At 36.9% G+C, this 25,523-nt stretch overlaps 1 protein-coding gene across 4 annotated transcripts; it reads left to right on the top strand.

Annotated features, from left to right (window-relative positions):
• The first annotated feature begins 780 nt into the window (after positions 1-780).
• On the top strand, positions 781-24,161 carry ppp1r16a (protein phosphatase 1, regulatory subunit 16A). Of its 4 annotated transcripts, none has more exons than XM_039685456.2 (12): positions 781-1,044; positions 8,395-8,539; positions 10,382-10,862; positions 13,592-13,662; positions 15,638-15,783; positions 15,886-15,989; positions 16,168-16,292; positions 16,370-16,495; positions 19,480-19,555; positions 19,634-19,763; positions 21,421-21,583; positions 23,170-24,161. In XM_039685456.2, exons 3-12 carry the CDS (start codon positions 10,628-10,630, stop codon positions 23,644-23,646), a joined length of 1,653 nt encoding a protein of 550 aa, XP_039541390.2. In that variant the 5' UTR covers positions 781-1,044; positions 8,395-8,539; positions 10,382-10,627; the 3' UTR covers positions 23,647-24,161. The 4 variants fall into 4 exon arrangements, with proteins under 4 accessions (XP_039541390.2, XP_039541391.2, XP_039541389.2 ...); XM_039685457.2 differs by having other exon boundaries at positions 781-1,032; XM_039685455.2 differs by having other exon boundaries at positions 781-988.
• The last annotated feature ends 1,362 nt before the right edge of the window (positions 24,162-25,523 follow it).

A 25,523-nucleotide genomic window follows, 5' to 3' on the forward strand; every position in this document is an offset into this window, starting at 1 on the left:
TTTGTTACAGTAATGCCCCCAGTACACGTTGTAAACAAAGGCTATTTCACCCAAAATGAAAATTCCATTAGTATCTCCAAAATTCTGTAATTTTAACTCATCCCAAGTTGTTCCAACCCTGTATGAGTTTATTTCTTTTGTTGAACACAAAATAACATAGTTTAAAGAATGTTGAAGAAACCAGAAGAAGAAACCAGACATTGATGGTATAAGCCTAATTGACTTACATAGTTGCCTAAGAAAAAGAATATTATGGGGAAAAGGAAACTAAAGGTTTGGAACAACAGGGTGAGTAGTGATGACAAAAGTTTCATTTTGGGAGAAATGTCCCTTTAAAAACAAGCAGGGGGCGCTTGACTGCGCAGAAGGCATTGTTCCCAATGAGAGCTTCATCTCAGGACGTCTTTTGAATAATTAGGAGTTTTTGTAGGCAACACAAAGAAATAAAATACACTTGTTAAAACACTGTGAATGAAAAGGATTTCTGTCCGACATAAATACAATTCTGCCCAGCGATCTCTAAAAAAATATTTCAACAAAAATCGCCATTTGATAATCACAACGCATGTGATTGGTTCAACTTGAACTGCGCTGAAAAAAGTAACAGGTATCAGGGAATAACGCCGTCTATTGCAACATCGAAGATCTGGACAAGTTGCACCTGAACAATAATAACACGGGCACAGACATTTTTATTATAAATAAACATCAGAGCGATATAATAGAATAATTATTATTCAGTAAATTTCTTAAAATCTTAAAGCCTTTTGCCAGCAGCACATTCCCTTTCTGTGCTAACTCCCACTGTGTGTGTGTGTGGGGTAGCGCCGACTGTCGGGATGCAGCGAGTAGATTAAACGGATCGAAGGGCGAAACGGCTGTTATGGAGTGTCATGTTTTATTTTAATTACCCCAAAAGCTGACGAAAAGGACTTAAACGTGATCAGACGGACATGAATTTACCGATTGTGTTGAGCTGAAGCAACAGGTGAGACAGAGGCGTTGTGACATGACAAGGTGGTCAAATGACAGGTGTGTGTTCAGGTGCGTTCACGGGCCACTGACACTAACACACGCATTAAAATTAACGCTAAATGGCTTTATTACTGAATGATTGATTCAATACGATGATATGTTCAAGTAATCTTGTATCGGTTTTATGTTCGTATGAGGTAGCCTGTGAAGTTGGAATGAACTCTGCTTTTCAGACAGGTTAGCATTATGCTAGTAAACAGGAAATAGAACATTTCGAATAATGCTTTTTTAACACTCGTGTCACCACATTTTTGACATGGTACGATAGTTTTGCCATGTTTTTTTTTCTTTTTTCTTTTCTTTTTTTGTAACAAAGTAGCCTACCATTCTTGCTCCTTGAAGTAGCCTATGGTTATGTCGTAACGTTACATGGATGTATGGTCACCTTCATTACCATGGGGTATATATCAAGGTACCATGCTTTTGGCATAACCAAGCATTAAAGTGGCTTATAATGGTTGGTTATACATACTCATATTCATATGTTTTCGATTAAATCCTAAAGCAGTTATTGCAAATTCATAACGATTAACTTCGATTCTTAATAAAATTACACAAGAATATATATTAAAAATGATTTTTGAATACTTTGTGTAATGTGTTTTAAGCAAGAAAAAAAGGAAGGCGAATTACTGGAAATGTGAATACTTGGAATAGGCTAGCCTATCTGTGCACTGTGCCAATCACATTTTTTCAGCTCAGCTTAACCAGAACAAATACCACAATTCACAGGAAATTTAAAGATTTTTTTGAAGGATCCATTTTATTTCCACTTTTTTGGGGGGGCCTGGAACCTGCAATTTTAGAAATAGGTTTTCCATGACAATGGGAACCCTAAGTCAGTAAACTCTCTAGATATTATAACAGCAGCACCATGAGTAACGTCGATTAATCAGTGTTTGTGTTAAAGAATTTGTCAATGTAAGGTTTTGTATTAGGTCTTCTACATGAAAAGAAATCTAAAATGATCTTGCCTTTACACATTTAACAGACATTTTATACAGCAATATGTCATATCCAGCATTATGCGCCTGTCTTTTTGGCTTAGAAGATACTGAAATTTTAGTTGTCATATACCTCAAAAAGTGCTATTGAACAACTGTCTTTGAACCTTTTAAAGGTAAATATTAATGTAAATAAATCAATATTAGTAAAGAATACATAACTTCATGGCATTAAAAAGACAAATGGATGGCAGTAATTGCACAAAAAAACAAAACAATTAAAAGCAATGGAACAGATAGTGCCCGCTAGAGCAGCGTGATTCTGGATAAATTGAGAATCACAATTTGTTTCTAAAATATTTAATTCACTTTAATAACTTGGTTTGATATGAATGTTTCAGTTACTCACTCATACAGACACTTGTTTCATTACTGGATGAATCAATGTTTTTCAACTTATCTTTATGATTCAATGACACATACATTTTGTTAACGGTCACCTGTCGCCACCTACTGGTGTAACGATGTAATTGATAGTCTTTTGAAGCATTGGTTTACTTTTAAAAGGTGATTTATTCTATTTTGATTGGTACTGTAGTCATCAGTGTTTATATCCAAACTATAAACTTTTATCCCAGCACTTATTAATTCATTTGAATAACTGAAACTAAAAAATAATAATAATAATAATGATGCTATGTATGACTGATTGGGAAGCTGTTAAATACCTATTTGAAACAACTGCTCTCTTGGTCAATGTTGGCTGTGATTGCACTTGTCAAAAGAATTGAATAATTGACAGTCAAATCGTTGTCGAATCGTTGTCATATGAGATTGCGTGGGTGTTTGAATCGAGATTGCAATCTTTTAATGATTAATCGTGCAACTCGTGCCCGCCATCTTTCACTATCAGTAGTATTCAGAGATGCAGTGAGAAATTCTCCTTTCCTTGTCAATATTTTCTTTCCGTGACCTCTTAATTGTTTACTGACTCTTAAAGAAGTAGTTCACTTTAAAAAAAAACAAACTTTTGCTGATAATTTACTCACCCCCATGTCATCCAAGATGTCCATATCTTTCTTTTTTCAGTCGAAAAGAAATTAAGGTTTTTGACTCCATATAATGGACTTCAATGGGAATCAAACGGTTCAAGGTCCAAATGACAGTTTTAGTGCAGCTTCAAAAGGCTTTAAACGACACCAGACGATGAATAAGGGTCTCATCTAGCAAAACGATCGGTCATTTCAAAAATAAATAAGAAAGTTTAAGTTTTATAATCAGTATTGCTCGCCTTGCTCTGTTCTGTGATGCTCATTCGTGTATCTCCTGTTCAAACTCATTCATCAAAATGAATCTTTTTTCGAGTCATTTTTGAAATGGCCGATCATTTCGCTAGATAAGACCCTTATTCATCGTCTGGAAGCCCTTTGAAGCTGCAATGAAACTGTCATTTGGACATTGAACCGTTTGGTACCCAATGAAGTCCATTAAATGGAGAAAAATCCTGGAATGTTTTCATCAAAAACCTTTTTTTTTTTCGACTGAAGAAAGAATGGCGTGGACATCTTGGATGACATGGGGGTGAGTAAATTATCAGCAAGTTTTTTTTTTAAAGTGAACTACTCCTTTAAGATACTTAGAACTGATTTTGGTTGCATTTACATCTTTCCAAGCCCAAGACAAGCGTTTTGAATAAGATTCAAGAGGTTTTTATCTGCTTACACACAGCCACAGACACACAGCTGCATCTAGACCTATATTGTAGAAGTTCCCAGAAATATACTGTCCAGTTCATCCCAAATCAGCCCAGGTGCAAGTCTGGAAACCTTCTCTTCTAAGGCGGTTCTGATACTGTCTAAACTGTTTTGAGTTATTATTTTGCTGTACATTGAACCGTCGAGCAGCTAGTCTTGGAAAGTGCCTTTGTACCTGGTTGCAAAAGAAACACCAGGTGCTGCTCCCTCTTTGACAGATAGTGGGAAAGGGAGGTAATGTATGCTTATGAGTGTGTTGAGATAGGGTCCAGATCTAGTGGCAGCATGATGGAAGATCAGACATGCTGCCGTGGTCTGGATCAGGTCAGAGCTGAAATGAGAAGCACTTGGACATATTCAGTCAGGAACAGAGGTGGGACATAAAAAAAAAATGGATGTGCAAGATCAATGGGCCATCTGTACGCCTGTTTCGCACATAGTTTGCAGTCAGTGTTGCCAGATCTCGCGAGACAAATAAGCAACCAAGCCGGTGAAAACAAGCCCAAAACAAGCGACTTTTGCTCATAGACAGTAAAAGCACTTTATTTTTCTTCTGTAATAAAGCTTGGCTGTCCATCTAGTGTTTGTACTGCGCCCAAATAAAATCTGACTGAAAGCTAATTTTTGAGATATCAACCTAAAATTTGGAACTTCTTCAGATTTTTGGCTTACATTTTCTTGCAGTTTTAGAGTAAAATGTCATTTGTAATATATATATATATATATATATATATATATAAAATAGAAATAATTATATTTTTACATTTTTCATGTTCATAAACTCAAACTTTTAACTTTTTTTCTGTTTCACTTTCCTAATTTCATAATACTTCACTTCAAAAATATTTTGGCAAATGTATTCTTTAAAACAAGACCAAATAGGTTTATATTCCAAAGCATTCTTGAATTACAACCATTGGATAGTGATTTTCGTGAAAAAAGGGGGAGTGACAGTTAAAGGGTTAAACGATATTAAATTGTAATATCTATATCTAAAATATCTAACACATAATTAATATATAAAACTCTCCTATAGTCCAGTCATCATCAGTCGCGATGGTCCAGACTCGTACGTATTTTCATTTTAACGTCACTCACTGATTTTTTTCCTAACCGGAAAACAACAACAACAACAACAACAACAATTGCCCTGCTCTGCCTCTGATTGGCTAGTACTCGTTGCCATCTGGGTCAGAGCCAATTAAAAGCAGGATGTGGGTGGGAAAAAAACTCTTTGAATGTGGAAAGGGAGAGAGGGAACAGGCAAGACAAACTCCTACGTTTAAATAACATAGAAAATATCTGCTTGGCACCGAGCTGGGAACAAGCCCAAATAAGCAACTACACTTAAGAAACAATCCCCAAAAAATGCGACCCGCGACTCCCATTATTTGCAAGCGACTTTACAAAAGAACAAGCCCAAAGTCGCTTAGAATAAGCAGACTTGGCAACACTGTTTGCAGTGCATATTTCCCCATGCCCATGTTAACAGAACAGCATTCTGTTATAAATAAACTTGCAGTACATTCATCTGTTCAAGTATGATCTGTAAAGCTGTTTAAATCAGCATTTTTACTGACTGTAAAAAATAATCCTGTAAATAGACGGTAAACTACTGGCAGCTGTGGTTGCCAGCATCATACCGTAAAAAATACGGTGTATTACTGCTTTTGTGTTAGAGCATATAGCTGTTAAATTAAAGTTTTACACTCTAGCTAACAATACGGTATTTAGCTGTTAATTTCAAAAACAGTAACACACCATATTTTTTACGGTATGATGCTGGCAACCACAGCTGCCAGTAGTTTACCGTTTTTTACAGTATTATTTTTTACAGTGTTTGTTTGTTGTTCTGCTGAGAGAGTTGAAAATTGAATATAAGTCCCATTCACTATTTTAAGTGCCTTACTATAACTCAAATTTTTGCTCTTAAAAAAAGAGAAAATATGGATATATAATTTTTTTTTGGCAATCAACATAATATGTCACAAGTTCTGTTGATTGAGCTTTTACTGAACCCAAAATATTTCTTTAGCTGTTGAAAATATATGCATTTTCATAATGCTGTTCTCAGTAAAGTGACAGGCTGTGTTTTACACTGAATTCTTTAAAATATTTACTGTACTATATACAGTAATGTATACTACTTCCTGATGCTTTTAAAATGAATAGGTGTCAATGTGATGCAGTACGCAATGAGAAATGTTTCAAACAATGTGCTGCATTGTCACTTGACCTCAAATCGCTGGTAATGAGTCATCTCAAAATGTTTTATAATTTAGTTTTATGTTGAAATGTTTGTATTTGTAGCAGGCAGATCAAACTATTTAAAGAGATCAAGAGAAAAAAGAAAAAAAAAAGAACAAAGACTAATATGACTTATAGTGCACTTCTGTTATTGTCATTAACCTGTGATATTTCTGTATCACGCTATCACAATGAGTGAGATCTGTATGGTCAGATGCATGGCAAGTTTCTGGCATTAAAGCACGTGACATGCTGAATGAGTCTTTATACTGCTGTGCTGATCCTGTCCAGAACATTTGGATTAGGAGAACTTCTCACTCTCGCTGTTCCGCCTCTAAATCTGCTTAGTGCCTATGAATAATGAATCTCTTTTCTTGGCGGTTTACTCTCGTATTAAAACGGGGCTAAAAAGGAGCTGGCTTATCACGTGCATACTTACTGTTTATTTTTATTTTTTTACTCTAGTCAACAATACAACCTCTGAAAACTTTTTAAATTAGGGCAACTACACCTGTAAAAATGCTTCTTCTAGAGGAGCCTTCTTTTGGACAAAGTTAAAGACTTTGCATTTATCAGAGATAACTTTTTATAGATCTTAAAAGGTCATGCATGTTGTACTTTTTAGTTTAGTTCATTTTCTGGTCCTTTTAATTACTTGAAATGACATGCTTTCCACTATAATAAAACATCCAGAGAGCATAATTTGATGGAAAGCAGATGAATTTTAATGAAAATTCATGTGTAGGATATACTATAGCCTAGCCGACAAAAAATAATGGAAATTTGTTATATGACGTAGATTTAACAGATTATGTTTTGTTTCAGATTATGCATTTGTTGTAGTTTTGTCTGGCTGTTATCTGCACCAACTTTAACCATCTCAGATTCACACCTTACACACGTGTCAAGTCATTATTAGTGCAGAAAAAGCCTTGCTTTCAAAGTTCAACATGTTTTTGATAATAATTGACCTATGAATGCCAAAGAATCTTGAACAAATGATCATAGAGCCTTTATGTTTGTTTTATCGTCACTAAGTGGCCAAGCCTCTCCAGATCCGTTGAGTGTTTAGATTAAATAACAAAGAATGGGTATCAAATGGGGACAGAATTTCATTGCATTTTCAATTTGACTGTAAATTATTACAGTACATTTTGATAACTTTCAAAAACTTTAAGTTTAAAGACTTTTTTGCACAAGTTTTGATCCAATGGTTTGATCCAAATGTAGGTTTTACAAAAACAAAACAGTAATTAATGAGGCAAATGTGTTCAGGTTGTTCAAGTTGTGTTTCTGAAAAGTCAAAATTGTGAGATGTAAAGTCACAATTATCTTTTTTTTTTTTTTTTTTTTTTTTAATATTTAGTGGATTCAGGCTTCCATGCAATGGCCTTTGTTTGCATGAATAATATGATAGATAAAACCCTGTGGCTGTTTTCAACCATTTTTTACATATTACACCTTGTACATACACCTGGGGCTAACCGTCTATGTCACACCAAGTTTAGTCCTGATTATGTTACATCAGTGAATGGATATTTGATTAGCGATGAATACATGAAAATTTTCAATTTCATTGGAAGAGCATCCACACATTCAGAGACATTTTAATATTTGTTATTGTTTTAGTGCTACGCACTGGCCATACATTTGTTGTGTGTAGACCTTACATATATGTAATGCAAGGCAAGTTTATAGATGGCACAATTGGTAATTCAAAGGGCTTTACATAAAATAATTTAAGAATAATCATACAATAATCATAACAGATGCTTAAAAAAATGAACAATAAAAATATATATATTTTTTCTAATCTCGCTACTAGAAGTTGGTTCTAACTTCTAGTCTCTACTTTGTGTTTTAGTGAACACTTGGTATATCAAGTTAGCTCGCCCCACCCTCCCGTTTCATGCATGCGCATTTCTTAAAGTGACAAAAACACACTATTTTCAGATTGACGGTCTACCTCAATAATGGCTCATTCTGTGAACTGAAAAATGTGAACTTCGCTGCTTTGGATGACAAAGTATAATGATTTATATAAAATATGCAGTCGAGCCATGTCATATAATACAGCTGGTGCTTCACTGGAAGCAGCTGTATGATAAAACGTACCAGAATCAGTCATATAGCTACAGATCTAACATTATGGGGAAAATTCAAGGTAACAACAGCTATCTGGAATAATATTCTAACAGCTTATTATTATTATTCGGCTAAAGTTAGTCCTGAACGTAGGCTAGTGTTATTGCTAATAGTAGGCTACAATGTTATGGCTACAAGTAGACGCAACTCACACACTAAATCCCTACAATCTGATATTTGCTAGAGTCCGTTATCTGTTCCGTTAAAAGCATAGAGTCGATAGATGCTGATTTTGAGTGGTGGTTGTTCCCATTTGTTTTTGTGTGCAGATCTCACAGCCTAGGGTGCCTACAGAGACGTGTTTTTTTGACAGCCTGCTTATGGGGAAACTAGTGGATCGTTAAAAAACACATAGTGTACGAAGATGTGAACAGCTCAGAATACAACATCACGTGTTGTCATCTTGAGACCACTGTAAGTATGACATGGTTTAAACGCAGCATAAACTCTGCAGGGCTGTGGACAGGACAGTGGACAGTAGGCCCTGTTTTATGGCGCTTTTCCACTGCATAGTACGGTACGGTTCAGTTCGGTACGGCTCACTTTTGCGCTTTTCCACTGCATGGTACGGTACAGTACGGTTCGGTTCGGGTCGCTTTAAATGGTACCTGGTCTGTTGAGGTTCCAAGCGTATCGTACCGGTACTAAAATGTGATGTGAAACACTGTAGATCACTGATTGGTCAGACAGAATCGTCACTACCAGCGTCACTACTAGCGTCATTGGATTTGCGACACGAGACACTTTTTTAGCAGTATTTTGTTTTGCTGCCATCAGCCTCATTTTAAACACATTTTTCCGTCTAGCAGTTAAAAACAACCACATACCGAGAATCAGCAACACCATCCCCTCGATAGTCTCCATTGTTCCTGTGTTGTGGGTTTGAAAATGTGGCGCTTTTAAGATGATGTCATGGCAGTAGAGGTGCGCGCAAATAACGATCAGTCCCACACACTTTGAAGGGGTACTAATGCAGTGGAAAGCAACAGAGCTAAGCGAACCGAACCGATCCGTACCGACTCAAAACGTACCATGCAGTGGAAACGCGAAGCGAGCCGAACTGTTCCGCGCAGAGTCGAACCGTACTGAGCCGAACCGTACCGTACTATGCAGTGGAAAAGCGCCATTAGGGACACTTTAGCCCCCACATTTCTACCAAGCCCCCCTTAAATATGTGTGATTAAATGTGTACATGAACTTACGATCACCTCAGTCCCATTTAAAACACAGAAAACGGCAGGCTTCAGCTCTTCCCCTTCTTTTAGTCTGCGTTATTCAGCATGAGCGTATTCCTTAAAGGGTCAGTTCACCCAAAAATGAAAATTCTGTCAGTATTTACTCACCCTCATGTTGTTCCAAACCTCTATGTGTTTATTTGTTCTGCTGAACACAAAGGAAGATATTTGGAAGAATGTTTTAATCAAACAGATCTCATTCCCCATTGACTACCATAGTAGAAATGGTAAGTCAATGGGGAATGAGATCTGTTTGATTAAAACATTCTTCCAAATATCTTCCTTTGTGTTCAGCAGAACAAATAAACACATAGAGGTTTGGAACAACACGAGGGTGAGTAAATACTGACGGAGTTTTCATTTTTGGGTGAACTAACCCTTTAATGCAGGAGAAACAAAAGACGGTTTCCCATTGCCTGTTTTCGCCAATTTTTTGCAAAGCTCACCACTCTTCACTCTACAGTTGTTTCCCTCCAGTGAATATTGAGAACTTAAGACCCATAAAGACATGCTTGGAGAGCAATTCTAAGCTAAAGCCTGTATGTAGGAAATATTAAATATTGTTATTTGGGTTCAATGGGAGTTATTGTCCCTTATATTGCATATTGAAGATGGAAAACCTAGGAATAGATGATGATGACAGAGATTAAGCCCATCTCCTGAACCGTGCTTTCCCTTTAAGAACGCATGTTGGCTGAGCAGAGATGTGATTTTGCATACAAATTTGTTATGTAAAACATGCACTTAACATGTTACTTAAAAATGTATAGTAAACTCTGTTTCAGATTCAGACACACAAACTCTTATATCATTCAGATTCATTGTTTTATATCTCTTGATATTTGTTCTCATTCTCTCCTTCCTCTAGTATTAGGAGTGGTAAATATTATCTCATTCAAACTAGTTTAATCTATAACACAGTTCAAATATAATATTTACCTTAAATCTTTCTTTCTGTATTTCCGGTGTGTAAATTCACTTAAAATGCAAGACATCTGAACTTTTCGCTCTTTCTTTACAGAACCTGTCCTCTTGGTCCACATAGGGAAAGTTATCAAGAATATGGTCCGTCTTCGGTTGTCACCTGCATCTCTTCATTATCCCATTGGATCACGAGTTTGTATGCAGCTCTCATCAGGCACTTGGACATCACATCTGCAGGTTTGAGAGAGTCGAATGTCTGTGATAGGAGACAGCAGAAGGTCCAAGCAGTCTTCGTGGTGTCTGAAGGGACTGAGAAGACGTTGAGAGTCTTGACTTGGAAGATATGGCAGAGCATGGAGAGCTGCTAGCAGAAATGGCAACTATCGGCCGTCTTTCGGCCACTGAGCGCCTGAAGCAGGCGCAGAAGAGACGCGCGCAGCAGCTGAAAGGCTGGGAGCAGATGGACAAGGACAGTGCCCGTGGTCACAAGGGAGATGGGGTGAAGAAAGGCAGAAGGGTGACCTTCCACACCAACATAACGTTACTGGAGGCTTCCGCCAGGAATGACATAGAGGAGGGTAAGAGTAGAGTAGCAATACTGCAAATCTCTTTCCCTTATTACAGTGGCTGTAGAAAGTCTACACACCCCTGTTAAAACTGCAGGTTTTTAAATGTAAAAAATAATCCAAGCTAAATCTTGCTAGATCTTCTCAGTAATGTAATTATTAAAGGGATAGTTCACTTTGAAATTAATTTTTGATATGTTTTAGCTTACCTCAAGGGTGTCTTTGTTTCCACAGTATTTTCAATTTTGACATTTTTCAGTCAAACCGTTGTTGTCTATCAGTCATACACTGGAGGCTAAGGGGGTCCACCAAAAAGCATGCACAGAGAAGTCAAAATTAAACATGATTTAATGACTCGTAAATGTAAGTACACATTGATGGCCTAAGACCCGAAACGCGCGGTTTTTGTGAGAAAACGAACAGTATTTATATCGTTTTTACCTCTTGTAATCATAGCCATGACAAAATTATTTGACGGCACGTGCGCTTCGGTCTGCGCATGCGCTGGAAGTGATCGCTTGCGCGCCTACGTCACTCTTTGTTTATACAGAGATTTCGGAAGTTTTACCTTTCACTAAACATATTTAGATATACGGGAAACCGCAATGGAAGACGATTTCGGTATATCTAAATATGTTTAGTTAAAGGTAAAACTTCCGAAATCTCAGTGTAAATATTGAGTGACGTCACACGCAAGTGATCACTTCCGGTGTAACATTGAACTGATTCAGTTCGGTTCAGTTGGACATTGCACAACTGATTCAGATCACTTGGACGTCACTGTGATTACACAAGGTAAAAACGATATAAATACTGTTCGTTTTCTCACAAAAACCGTTCGTTTCGTGTCTTAGGCCATCAATGTGTACTTACATTTACGAGTCATTAAATCATGTTTAAATTTGACTTCTCTGTGCATGTTTTTTGGTGGACCCCCTTAGCCTCCAGTGTATGACTGATAGACAACAACGGTTTGACTGAAAAATGTCAAAATTGAAAATACTGTGGAAACAAAGACGCCCTTGAGGTAAGCTAAAACGTATCAAAAATGTATTTCAAAGTGAACTATCCCTTTAAAAGCAGTTATAAATCTCCTCCTCTTCCTCTCTCTGTCTGTTTCATCAGCTGTTAAATCCAGATAATACAGTTAAACACAAGTTCAAAACACCAAATCATTAGTAAAAATAATCCTACTATATTTTCAACGGAAGTTGATTGGTTTGCTATAAAGGCATTGTCCAGACTAATACATTTAAAAAATGTGTCTTTTTCTCTCCATTTTGACCTTCCTTCCACTTGTTCTGCGAAAACTGAGCTTTTTGAAAACTCTTTCCCAAGTGGATAAATTTGAAAGTGCCATTTTTGCTTTGCAGTGTAGAATGTGAAAATGGTAGGTATTTGAAAATGATGACGCATGTTTAGTCATGTGATATCACAGATATCTGTTTACCGTTATTGTGCTATTCACTTTCACACTGTTACATGTCTAAACTTTGTACAATCTTCATATCGCAGTCCTGAAAAGATGACCAAATTTACTCGCAATTGCTGTCCTGCAGCAAAACTTGAGTGCAGTTTGTACTAAACTTATGAGTGTGACCTTGGACGCATGGTGAGATATTTTGCTGAATAAAATAATTCAGCAGAAGAATAGCATGAGAACGTTAGTATGTCTGTTTTGTCTGTGTCTGTGAGATTTTATAAGGTTTTATGCATGCGCAGTAAGGTGAACTTATTGTTTTCAGATGTTCGAGTGTGGATGAGAGACTTTTAGAAATCGTTTGAAGATGGTAGTGTGGACAGAGAGCGCTTTGAAACGTAAATGGCGATTTAAAATTTTATCCGGATTAATGTAGATATAGCCAAAAATGTGAACATTTTAGTTTAATGTTTTTTTTTCTTTTCTTTCAATATATTTATTAACTTTTTTACCGACATATAAAACACACACACCCAGAACAAAAATACAAAATACAGTATAGACACATATTGATGTCTTTCGCATCATTACAACTTAGCATATCTCAATTTGTACAGGATTCGCATCTTCAAGATTAATGAACATAAAAAAATAAAAAATAAAAATAAATAAAAAAAAATATATATAAAAAATAAAAAAATTAAAAAAACACGTACAAGCTATTAAGGCCTCCTAATACAAATATATCCTATAAACTCACATATCTTCAATTGTCTCTTTAAACAGGTCACTATCCTCTTTCTCTATGAATGATCTAAAGGGATTCCAAACATCCTCAAAAGTCTTACCCTTTCCTTTAATAATATATGTTATTTTCTCCATTGACATATTCAGTACCATCTCCCTGAGCCACCTTTTTATGCTAGGTGATTTTAGTTTAATGTTTAATTTTTTTTTAGAATGTCAAAATAATTTCACAGACTGGGCACATTTTTTGAAAATATGTTTTCATGGTTTTCTAATATGTATATTTACAAATTACAAATTTGTAAATAGGTCCAAACAACCCTCTTGACTTCCTTTTGTATGGGAAAAAAAATCATAGTGAAATCACAGTGTCTTTTCAAAAAAGAAAAGACAGTGTAAGTAAAAATGAAAATTCTGCCATTTACTCACATGAGGTTGAGTCAATTATAACAGAATTTTCTTCTTTTTTTTTTTTTTTTTTGTTGGATGAACTTTCCCTTTTATGTCATCATTTGTTCAAAATGTTTAGAGTTCGTAGGTTTGGTGACTTTAGAGCTTTTGTGTCTGTTGGCAGTACGAGAGTTGCTGAATAATGGAGTCAGTCCAGACCTGTACAATGAGGACGGGCTCACTGCGCTACATCAGGTACACACTCATGGACACAAACACACATTTACATCATCTGCGTGTACGTGACCATTAAGGAATTGCTGTGACTAAGCATTATTTAAATTTAGGAGCACAAGCAAAAAAGTTGGTGTAAGTCATGACTCATGATAAAAGAATTTACCTTCACTGAAGTAATATTTTCAGTTAAATGGATTCTTCAGGATTTAGCATAGTAGAAAACCTGTAGTATTTTCGAATAACCGTGCTTTTACACCCTCATATCGAGAGATTTATGGGTTTTTTTGTCTGGAAAAAATCCTCTGATGATGCAAAAATCGTCATTTTGCATCATTGAGGATTTTTTGGCTTGAGGCTAAAGACTACAGTCAGTAGTAGACTACTGTCTCGCATGTTCTCAACCCGCCCATAGAGGGTGGGATCTCTCTCACAGAATGGACACATAGTGTCAGCCATCTTGTTTTGGAAGCTAACTAGCTACGCTACAGTAGCAGGCTCTTGTTCTGTGGAGAAAGCTGAGTAGTAGGGGTTACCATCCTCTGTTTCCCGAACATGTCCAGCCCTCGATGTCCGAGATTCAGCTTTTGCTTTCTGCAGTCGCCATTCATTTACATGCACAGCTTTTGTTTCAGTCTTACTGAATTTATTCCGATTGGTAAATCTGAATGTAGTATTTGCATAAACGCTAAACAAGCGATCGGTTGATGTGCGTTTTACCATTGATAAGAAAATTCCCGCTCCTTTGTGAGAGATACAAGACCGGTGCGTCTTACAGGTGTTGCTCATCGGTAATCATGCCACCGGCCTCGCGTCGTTCTCCCACTTGTCCTGCTCGCCACAGTAAACACTATAAATGGCGAGTGTATAACGCAAAAGCCGAATCCAGGACATTTTGGGCGGTCTCGAAACACATTTTCGGGCAGACTCATCACGGAGACTCACTAGTAGCCTAGACTTGTTTTTTACCTACTGCGCTACCTACTGTTACCGGTAGGTGTGGCCTCCTAGGGCAGCGAAGCAAGTGCATTCTGGGAGTTGTTGTCTTTCATCCACATAAGCCAAAAATGTTATTTTCTGGCTTTTCTCAGTCTAGAAATCTCCAAATTCAAAAATAATTTCACTTTTCTTCTACATAAATGACCCATTTTAAATACACATTCATCTTTCCAGAGTTGAAGTATCCATTTGTTGGGCTGCAGACTGGTTCATCTTCTTTAGAATATAATTTTCACACAGTGCAGTATCTGCATTCAAACTGATGCACTAATTATATTATTAATTAAATTATATTTAAATAAAATAAAAAAAATATACACACGTAAAGCTACACTGTGTGATTTTTACCCCCATCTAGCGGTGAAAATGTATATGATCATCCAGTGAATAATAGTTTCGGTTCCTCTCAATTCCGATTTCGTTTTTGGCCAGTGTAGTCCAAGATTAACATGGCTTCCAGTTCGACCTCGTCCATGAGTGTTAACTCAAACGTAAACGCGAAAGGCGAAGCTTGAATTAACGGGAATGTCCCTCTTTGGCTAATGTACTTTCAAGATGGAGGGGCAACATGGCGACCGACATTAGAACCCCTTACCCGTGTGTATTTTCAATGGCATATTGTACACTCACGAGAATACTTTATGACTTGAACGAAGTAAATATACATTAATGAGCACATATATTTTTGAAAGAACTAAGTGTTTTTAGCTAAGAATAAATTAAAAGAGTTACACAGATTGCTTTAACCAAAAAGGAAGAATACGTGTACATTGAACATTTTACAAAACAAAAGTCTTGGCGCCATCAAAAGTCTGCTTCAGACACTTAATGACCAAACAGGAAATCATTGATTAAAAAAAGCCAAATATCTGTCGGTAATGGTATATTATCTAGTAACTAGTTGGTTGTTGGAGGACTCAGCCGACTGTCTTGGCACATCCCTACTATTGAATCATGTTTTCTACAGCCCAGAATTCATACAGCTGTTTCTCCACAGAGCTGCATAGATGATTTTTTGGATGTAGCCCGCTGTCTTCTGGACGCGGGCGCAAACGTGAATGCGTGTGACAGTGAGCTATGGACCCCTTTACATGCAGCGGCCACCTGCGGGCACACTAACCTCGTCCAGATGCTGATAGAAGCGTAAGTCTCAGTATATTTGTCATGCAGATCTTACTGCATTTTGTCATACACAACTTTTATTCTTTAAAACTGTGATGCAGACTGTCTTGTTCATGCGTTTAGGGGTGCAGATCTGTTGGCGGTGAATGCCGATGGAAACATGCCGTATGATTTGTGTGAGGACGAGGCTACACTAGAGCTCATAGAGATGATCATGGCAGAGCAGGGTGAGGATTGCCTATAATTTACCCAATATTGAGCCAAATCAAACCTCAAATGTGCAGTGTTGATGAACATTACCTTTAAAAGCTCATAAACTAGTTCTGTTTTGCAATGTCACTTGGACAGGAATGCATTTAGAGTTGTCAAAAAGTACTGACTATCTGTTTGTATGTTTGTAATTAGGGATTACTCAGGAGAGAATTGACGAATGTCGCGGAGCCAAGGAGAAAGCGATGCTGTCTGACCTCCGAGAGCTGGTGGCGAGCGGAGGTGATCTGAATGTGAAGGACGAGCAGGGGGCCACTCTGGTGAGAGACCGCAGTACATACAGACAGGACGATCATTTATAATATTACAAAAACTGAAGATCCAGTTCTCTGTGTAGCTGCATATAGCTGCTGCTCATGGATACATGTCAGTGGGGGAGCTGTTGCTCGAGCACAGGATTTCTCCTGACGACCGGGACGCTGACGGGTGGACGCCGCTCCATGCTGCCGCCTGCTGGGGACAGGTGAATATTGAGACTCATGAGGGTTTATAGGCGGCAGCCTCTATTATATCAAAATGTACCCCATTTATTTTCTTAAATATTTATGTTACTGGTCTTATTGTACTTTTTAAATATGTTTCGTACAGACCTTTAAGTAAAATCTAAATATCGAGTAAATTTCATGCCGACTTTATAGAAAGCAAAGTTTCATAGGGAGTAGTAAAGAGTTTTTGTGTTAACAGACACAGTTTTTACCGTGATGTAGAGGAATTACACAGTTATAACCTCATATCTGAAACGTAAGAGAGATATAAAATAAAAAAGGAACTGTGAAGTCATGCTTGCGATGGTGGTTTGGGTCGATCAGCTTTTTCTCTTGTTCTCTGCCTGTCATTATCAGACTATGACTTGAATTGATACTGCAAAACTGTTGGCATAGTTAGCGTAGTTACAGTAGTATTTACAGACTCCAGTGCTGAAACGAGCCGGTTATGGTAAGGGGCGTTACATGTCTGATATGGTTTAAGCAGTTGATCAATCACAACAGGCTGGGACCCGGCTGGCCAATCAGAACAGACTACTTTTTTTTTTTTTTTTTTTTTTGGAAGGCAGGTTAAAAAACAATAAACGGGTAAACACTCTCTGCTCCAACACGCCTCTTTGTAATTTATGAAAGATTTTAATTTGCTGATACAAATGTGTTTGATTAGGGTTGGTGCTAAAATTTGTTATAAGGTAGATCCCCAGGAACAGGATTGAGCGCCCCTGCCTTAATACAACCTGCCATTTAAGGAAGGGTAGGCAGTGTCAAACAGGCTAGCAATAGCAAGCAAGCTAGCTTTGAAAGCATAAGATCCCACCCTCCCTTCAGAGCGCTCTCCAAAGCCACGTTTCCTTCAAAAACGCAGCAGCATCTGCAAAGTGTCACGAAATGAGACGGCATTAAATTTCCCCATGTCTCAAAGCACATAACATTACAATAATAATGAACGTAAACTACTTACAGAGCTCTAGTTGTACCATGCTGCTGTAGATTAATTTTGCCATTGATAGTGTTGACATAGAAACGCATAAGTCTGGCAGGTAGGTAGGTTTTTGTTCCTGTGACTTCCAAATGTTTTAGCATTTCGACCACTTCTATTATTGATTGCTATCAGCAGTGTTGGTTAAGTTACTCTAAAAAAGTAATTAATTACTAGTTACTAATTACCTCTTCAAAATTAGATTACTGTACTAATTACTCTCTCTAAAATGTATTTAATTACTTTTAATTACTAATTACTTTCAAAATCCCCTAATCAATCTCAACCAGCTGAATAATACAAGGATAGACATGAATCTGTTTTAATTCTTTCAAATAAATACTATAAAATTGCATGAATTATCTTTAACCTGTTAACTGTCACCCCCCCCTTTTTTGAATAGACATGAAAATGCACATTTCGAACTTAAATGGCTGTAATTCAAGAATGCAATTGTAGAAGTGAAATAAATTAAGAAAGTGAAACAGAAAAAAAGTTATAGAAGTTTGAGTTTATGGAAATGTACAATGTAAAAATATTAATTATTCATATTTTACATAAAATATATATTTTCAAAACCTGGGCTACTCTAAAATGTCAGAAAGATCAAAGCCAAAAATATGAACAAGTTGTGTTTCAAATTTTAGGTTGATATCTCAAAAAATGAGCTTTCAGTAAGATTTTGTTTGAGCGCAGTACCAAACTTTTTCACTAGGGCATAACCAGACTCCATTACTGCCCATATAAGGGCGCCTGCATTTCCATTCGTGTTTTGAGTGATATGAACCATTATTTTCACAATTTTCATACAATTTCTGAAGTAGAGATCCTATTCAGAAGTAGCATGGGAAGTTTGGCAGATTTTGATATGAATTGAACCACTAAGAAACACATACAAAGAACACGCATGTAAGTCATAGCTAGCTGCCACGTCACAAATGGTGAATTTATTATTTTTTTCTTGATATTTTAAACTTTTCAGACCTTTTTTTTCCAAAATAATTGAATGGATTCTATCTTTTGAACTTTTGGCATGAAAACAAACTGAGGTATCTACCATTTTTTCATGATTTTTCATGTTTACTGCTATTTTAAAATAAAGGTCTGAACACGCCTTATGAGTATGAAAATATTCTTGTTTTATATTGATAAATTATGGCTCCTCTGTAATATATTTTGAAAATCAGTCACCAAATATGGAAACTAGAGATTGTAAGCTTTCAAATGATATATAGTTTGTCAATATTATTTAAGGTATTTACTAAGATATTATTGTTTTAAAAATATAGTGGCAAACGTCCCACCTGTGGGACGGTGACAGTTAAGTTAACAGACCAAGGTGGAGAAGGTTACATTATAAAAACATACTTTTTAACATCAGACAATACATTTTGATGTTAAATCCACATAAAACCTGTAAGTTTTATGTCTGATCTCATGACATTTCACACTTTTTTCATACATATTTTACAATAATTCATACGAATTTGTACAAGTGCGGTCGTACAATTTAGACACCTTATAAAATGCATACGAATCGCTGTGAGATCGGATTGATCTATACACAGTATTTACCTTAATTACATCAGAAGTAACTGTAATTAAATTACAGATAAATGAAGAGTAGTCCCTTACTTTACATTTTCAAGGGAAAAGTAATTAAATTACAGTTACTGATTACTTAGTAACACTGGCTATTAGGATGTGAAGAGTTTCAACCAGTATTAAAACTGTCTACCTTTTAATTGGCAATAACAACTAACCAATAATATTCCATGACTGAGAAATTAAGGAAAGGTTCTTTGCCTTTTTCAAAATGTCCTGCCCCACCTTCTGATTAGTAAGTAATAAATGGCAAACTTAGCCATTTCAAACATGTAATGGACCTTTAAATCATAAAGCTGTTAGTTGAAATGATTATACTGACTTTAATAGCAAAATTGATGTTTATTCTTCTGCGATTGTGTCTTTCTGCTCTTATAGATCCATATGGTGGAGTTGCTGGTGGCTAACGGTGCGAGTTTAAACGCCAAGTCTGAGCTGGACGAGACTCCTCTGGGTAAACGACACATCCCACATGCTTGATCAAGACTGACTTGGCAGGAGGCTTCACGATACTACTTGTGTTGTTTTGCAGATGTGTGCACTGATGAGGAGGTCCGGGCCAAAATGATGGAGTTGAAACACAAGCATGATGCCATCATGAAGGGTCAGGACAAACACAAGAACACACTGCAGAGACGAGTGTCCAGCACGGGCAGCAGAGGGTGAGAACTAAGAGCAAAACAAAAGACTTGAGAGCTTGTGACGGTTGTATTCAAAATAGAATTGATTCCCCCTTTATATTTAAGAAGAAACTGTTACCACAGCATAAAATGATCATTTGCAACAGAGCATGTTGTCAAAACCATGGAAACAGCCTCGCTGTCTGTGATTGGACTGCTGTATTTTTTTTGCATCGCTCAGTTGCGTTATCGTTTACACTGTAATGCTGTAGTTGGCATTTTTCATGATTAAATAATAGTGTTATCATGCCAATTGTGATCTTAAAGAGCCCCTATCATGGATTTTTGAAAATGACTTTTCATGTAGTGTGGATTATAGCTCTAAGGGAATGAAAACATCCTGCAAAGATTAATATCTGAAAGTGCACCGTATATAAAGTTATTGTCTTTCAAAAGTGAGAGACGACTCTGAGTCTATGAAATTAATTGTTTTTGAAACGAGTCATTAGCTGTTACATCGTGACGTTGATACATATTGGCCGCGCGCAGACGGAAGTGTAAACTTGAAGTCTACACATTCAAATACTTCATCATAGCATCATGTCGAGAAGACGATGTGTTCTACAATGCAAAGACAGTTCAGCCACTTTGTTTTCAATTACCAGGGACGAGCATGTGAAGAATCGGTGGTTAGAGTTCATATTTGCAACGATACCACAACAGTATAGCCCGATTGTGTTGTCATCATTTTAATGACGAATCGTTCAAAAATATAAATGAATTCAAATGTGGATTCGCAAACGGTTTTTCCTGAAGGAGGGCTCAGTAACTTACTTACCCAGTGTATATGGATCAGCTTCCTCCTTCGAATCACAACCTGTAAGTATTATTAACAATTGTTGCTTTTATGGGTTTTGAACGGTTTTGTTGCATCGGGCCCCGAGGCAGTATGTGTGTGCGCGTGTATCTGTTTGGAAAAATGAGTCATGTACGAATCATTTGGGAGTCGGTGAGCAAATCAGTTAAAAATAAATGCATATTATAAGACAAATAAAGTGTTTTTTTATCCTTGCATGCATGTTAAAGTCCCCATGAAATCAAAATTGACCATACTTACTTTGTTTGCCTAAATTGATCGTTTTGTGGTGAACAATTCAGACATGCAAGACAAGTCAATCCACACAAAAACATTTTTTGGCTTCGTAATCTTTAATCAAATTTTGAAAATGGCCCTCCCCTCTGCATTGGAGGACCTTGCCCGATGACGTAGGCTTTACAGTTTGGGTGTCTCCTTAACATCCATAACCACGCCCCTCCAACTGACAGCTGCTGTGTGTTTGTGAGCGCCGAGCGAGCATTGATTGACAGCGTGTGTAAACTTGCGTCATCCTCCATTTCAGAGTGAAACACCCATTTCTCTAGATCCAATCAGGTGCTAGTTGGAAAAAAAGCCACACCTACTATTTTGCCTCATTTAGTATTCCGTTTCTCTCTGAAATACGTCACAACACTGGAGAAAAGTCGTTTGCAACTTCCGGTTCACAGGGACTTTAAACTGTTTTTGGGAACTCCTAAAACAAAAATTGGAACATTTCAAATGCTATGATAGGGGCTCTTTAATATACAATTAATAATGATAATATAAAGAACCCCTCTGAAACAGTGTGTGAGCTCTTCTTTGTGTGGATTGTGTTTACAGTAAAGTAGTGAGGCGCAGCAGTGTGAATGAGCGCAGCAGTCTGTACCGCAGAGAGCATCAGAAGGAAGCCATGGTGTGGAAAGAGAGAGGAAGACAGACAGATGCCCTGGATGATGATGAAGACAGACAGACGGATGCAGAACTGAACCTGCACGCTGCACTGGTGAGAAATGGGCTTATTTAGCATTTAAAACCTTCTGAAATATGACAGTTTGGGAACGCGCTAAGCTTCCAGTCATGCTTATTAAAAAAATAAGACCTTATCCTTTTTGGTTATTTTGGTCTAATTACTATTAAGAAAAAAAAATAAAGTTTTTTTTTTTTTTTTTTTTTTTGGAAAATACTGTAGAGCTGAAAAGAAAGCAAGACTTTGACCAGATTTCAAAATGATATAGATCTGTTTGTCGTCTACATAAAAATGTTGATTGGGGCCAAGTGATGAAATTCAAGCGAAAAGAGCTTTATCAAAATATTACAGAGGGGTACAATGAAAGAAGCATACAGATGTTTTGAATATTTATCTCTTAGCTCCCCTTTAGTCCACTTTCTAATAATAATAAAATATATTATGTTTATTCTAATAACTCCTACCCTTCTATGGACCGTTTTCACAGTTGTCAACTTTGCAAACCTAGTAAAGTTTTTCATATATATATATATTGGGCCGTTTAGTGAAACTGACGCAGATGAAGTAAAACCGTAAATCTTCATTATGAGTTCATCATAAATACAGTGCATGATTACAATAACAGTTTAAATAAATAAATGAATGATCTAAACTATGTTTTACTTCTGATATAAACATTTAGATGAAATATGCCATTCTCATTAATGGTGTTAAACACTTAAACTACATGAAACCATGACTGAGAAGTTACAACATTTTTATATTCAGTAAATATAAATATTTCTTTTCGGATGTGATGCTTTTGAACACTTCCTCTGGCATGCTGTCTGTGTTTTAATGTGTTAACTACATAGATAATTGCTTATCCTGATAGCAGATTGTCTGAGAAAATGGTTTCATGCAAATAATGCACAACAAGGTCTATCTGTTTCCATTAAAAATATAAATCAATTAAAATACTATTTGGCCAGTGGAAAAGATTGAGAAAAATTTTGCACTATTTTATTTTATTTATTTTAAAAAACAAGGGAAGGATGGGCTACTAAATGATTTTTATTAATGTAATGTGACGGAACATTCGCATTTCATATTTTCCTAATGTCTTGTACCGTTAAACATGTTATCATGTGGATGAATATGCAAATGATATGCAGATGAGGATATGCATAGTAAAACTAGGTGTTATAATCTCCATATATGGTTATTTCGGGGTGGAGACGTATGTGCGCATAATCTTCCAATTCTGCCCAGGTTCTGGCGTACGAATAGTTTTATAAGCCTGAATATTTTTTTGCGTACAACATTTTTGGCTTTCGAGCGCACGTCCACTTTTTGTAAGGATTCTACGCTCAGTTTTATAAATGAGGCCCCTGGCCCTTTAAATTAGTCAGTTCTGATAATATTTTCCACGTTTTCCAACTGCTTTGGCAATGACTGTTTATGGCTATTTTGAATGTAATGATTTCATGAAAAATAGAATTATCGTGTAAATAGCGAACTGATCTTATGTTTGAGAGCCTCTATTGAGCTCAGTGATGTGTTTGTGTCTTACATATAGATATACTGTATCGATTTGACCATCCTTGGTGAATTTTCTTGTACATTCCTCTCCTTCACTTTAGGTGTCCGGTACTAATGCCACCCCTGTTCATCCATTAGAGGTTATGGAGGTGGAAAACGGAGCTCAGGTTTTGGGGAACGGCAGCACAGCGGCCTTTTCCTCCTCACTTCCTGGAGAACTCCAGGGCGGGGGCCGCAGGGATCGCAGCGCATCCTATCAGCTCACTCCGGATTCGGATGCTACCAGCGGGGACAGCATGAGCCGAGAGAGATCTCACCACACGCTCGCAGATCTCAAGCGGCAGAGAGCTGCGGCTAAACTACAGAAACACCCAGCACCTCCTTTACCCCTGTCTGCTGGCCCTCAGGATGAGCTCGTCCCTGAAGGGCCACTGGAACCCATTATATCGCTACAGCAGGACGCGGCCCCCAATGCAGTGTACTTTACCCCAGCCAGTGGAGATCCACCTCTACTGAAGCTGAGAGCACCAGAGGAGGACACGACTAACACAAAAGAGCCGTGCTGTGGACTCATGTAGAAGCAGCAAATGAACACGTTTGGCTTCATGTGATCGCGCAGTTCTTATGTGCCGCATGGACGAACGTAAAATATCAGGCAGGTACGTGGAAATGAGTTTTTATGTGCAAGTCAAGCTTTCTCTCATGGAATAATAGCAATGACTGGATTGAATAACACGCGAAGAAATAAGAAGAAAAAAACAGCCCATGTTTTCAAAACTTCCATTATTTGCAGTATTTCACACTATTATGCTTTTATTTTATTTAGTTGTTATGGTCATTAAAGTTTCAAAGGCTCTGTTCAATACAGAAAAAAACCCGACACAGCACTTTACTTGACCAAACTTTCATCAATCTTCATATCTTCAATGGATATATGTACTGTATATGTAAAATCATATTGGTATAAATAAGCTCATTTGAATTGCACTGATCAAAGTAAAATCGCATTTCATTATTGCATTTTTAAACGAGTAGTTCACTTTTAAAAAAAACTTTTGCTGATTATTTACTCACCCCCATGTCATCCAAGATATCCATGTCTTTCTTTCTTCAGTTGAAAAAAAAGGGTTTTTCTCCATATAATGGACTTCAATGGGAACCAAACGGTTCAAGGTCCAAAAGACAGTTTCAGTGCAAACTGTTCAAAGGGCTTTAAACGGTTTCAGACTATGAATAAGGGTCTTATCAAGCGAAACGATTGCTCATTTAAAAAAAAATAATAATAAAGTTTAAGTTTTATAAGCTTAAATGGTCACCTTGCTCTGGTACGGCATGTTCGTGACTCTCCTATTCGAACTCGTTCATCAAAATGAACGAATCTTTTCCAGAGTCAACTCATTCATTTCGTTTGTTGAATGAACCAAATGACACGAAAAAAGATTTGTTCACTTTGATGAACGAGTTCGAACAGGAGAGTCACGAACGCTCATCACAGAACAGACCTAGGCGAGCATTTGAGTTTATAAAACTTAAACTTTGTTATTTATTTTTTTAAATGAGCGATCGTTTCGCTTGATAAGACCCTTATTCATAGTCTGAAATTGTTTAAAGCCCTTTGAACAGTTTGCAGTTTGCACTGAAACTGTCTTTTGGACCTTGAACCGTTTGGTTCCTATTGAAGTCCATTATATGGAGAAAAATCCTGGAATGTTTTCATCAAAAACCTTAATTTCTTTTCGACTGAAGAAAGAAAAACATGGACATCTTGGATGGCAAGAGGGTGAGTAAATTATCAGCAAAAGTTTTTTTTTTTTTTTTTTTTTTAAAGTGAACTACTCCTTTAAGGGCTGCAATCTAACAAACGCTTGCACTCCAACACCTGGTTGCACCATTTCACATGCTTACTGCTCCAAAACCCTTGTTTTCCAAGCTTCTTGCTGTTTATTGCCTCTGAGACTGAAATTCTTAAACTAATTTTATATTAATGTAAAAAAAAAAAAAAAAAGATGCACTATGGTCACTATACCTTCAAGGTCACTGTTTACTTCAAACCGTCTCATGAACCATTTATTCTTTGTTTTAATGCATCAAATGGAAATACAAACAAAAATAAAAAATCCAATTATGAAGTTAAGACTTTTTTTGTTCTGAATACCTTCTAGCCATTTAATTTTCCACGTAAAAAAAGAAAAAATAACAGTTAAAAAAATGGAAAATTATAATTCGGCTCGGTTTTGAGTTTTTTTTTTGTTTTGTTTTGTTTGTTCATCAGTAAATGCATGAGTTTACAGCTTGAATGTTTGTTCACACATGTGGACGCACTGAAACCCCGCTTTCTTCTCAATGCTCACCCGCTTTATCTCACTTTACAATGGTCATTTTAACAAACTTGGTTGTACACAGCCTACCTGAATCGTGTAGATAGAACTTGGATCGGTCGTTTTCATGTTTTTTG

This window comes from Pimephales promelas, chromosome 17 (assembly GCF_988280905.1).
Source record: "Pimephales promelas chromosome 17, fPimPro1.hap1.1, whole genome shotgun sequence".
Lineage (NCBI taxonomy): Eukaryota > Metazoa > Chordata > Actinopteri > Cypriniformes > Leuciscidae > Pimephales > Pimephales promelas.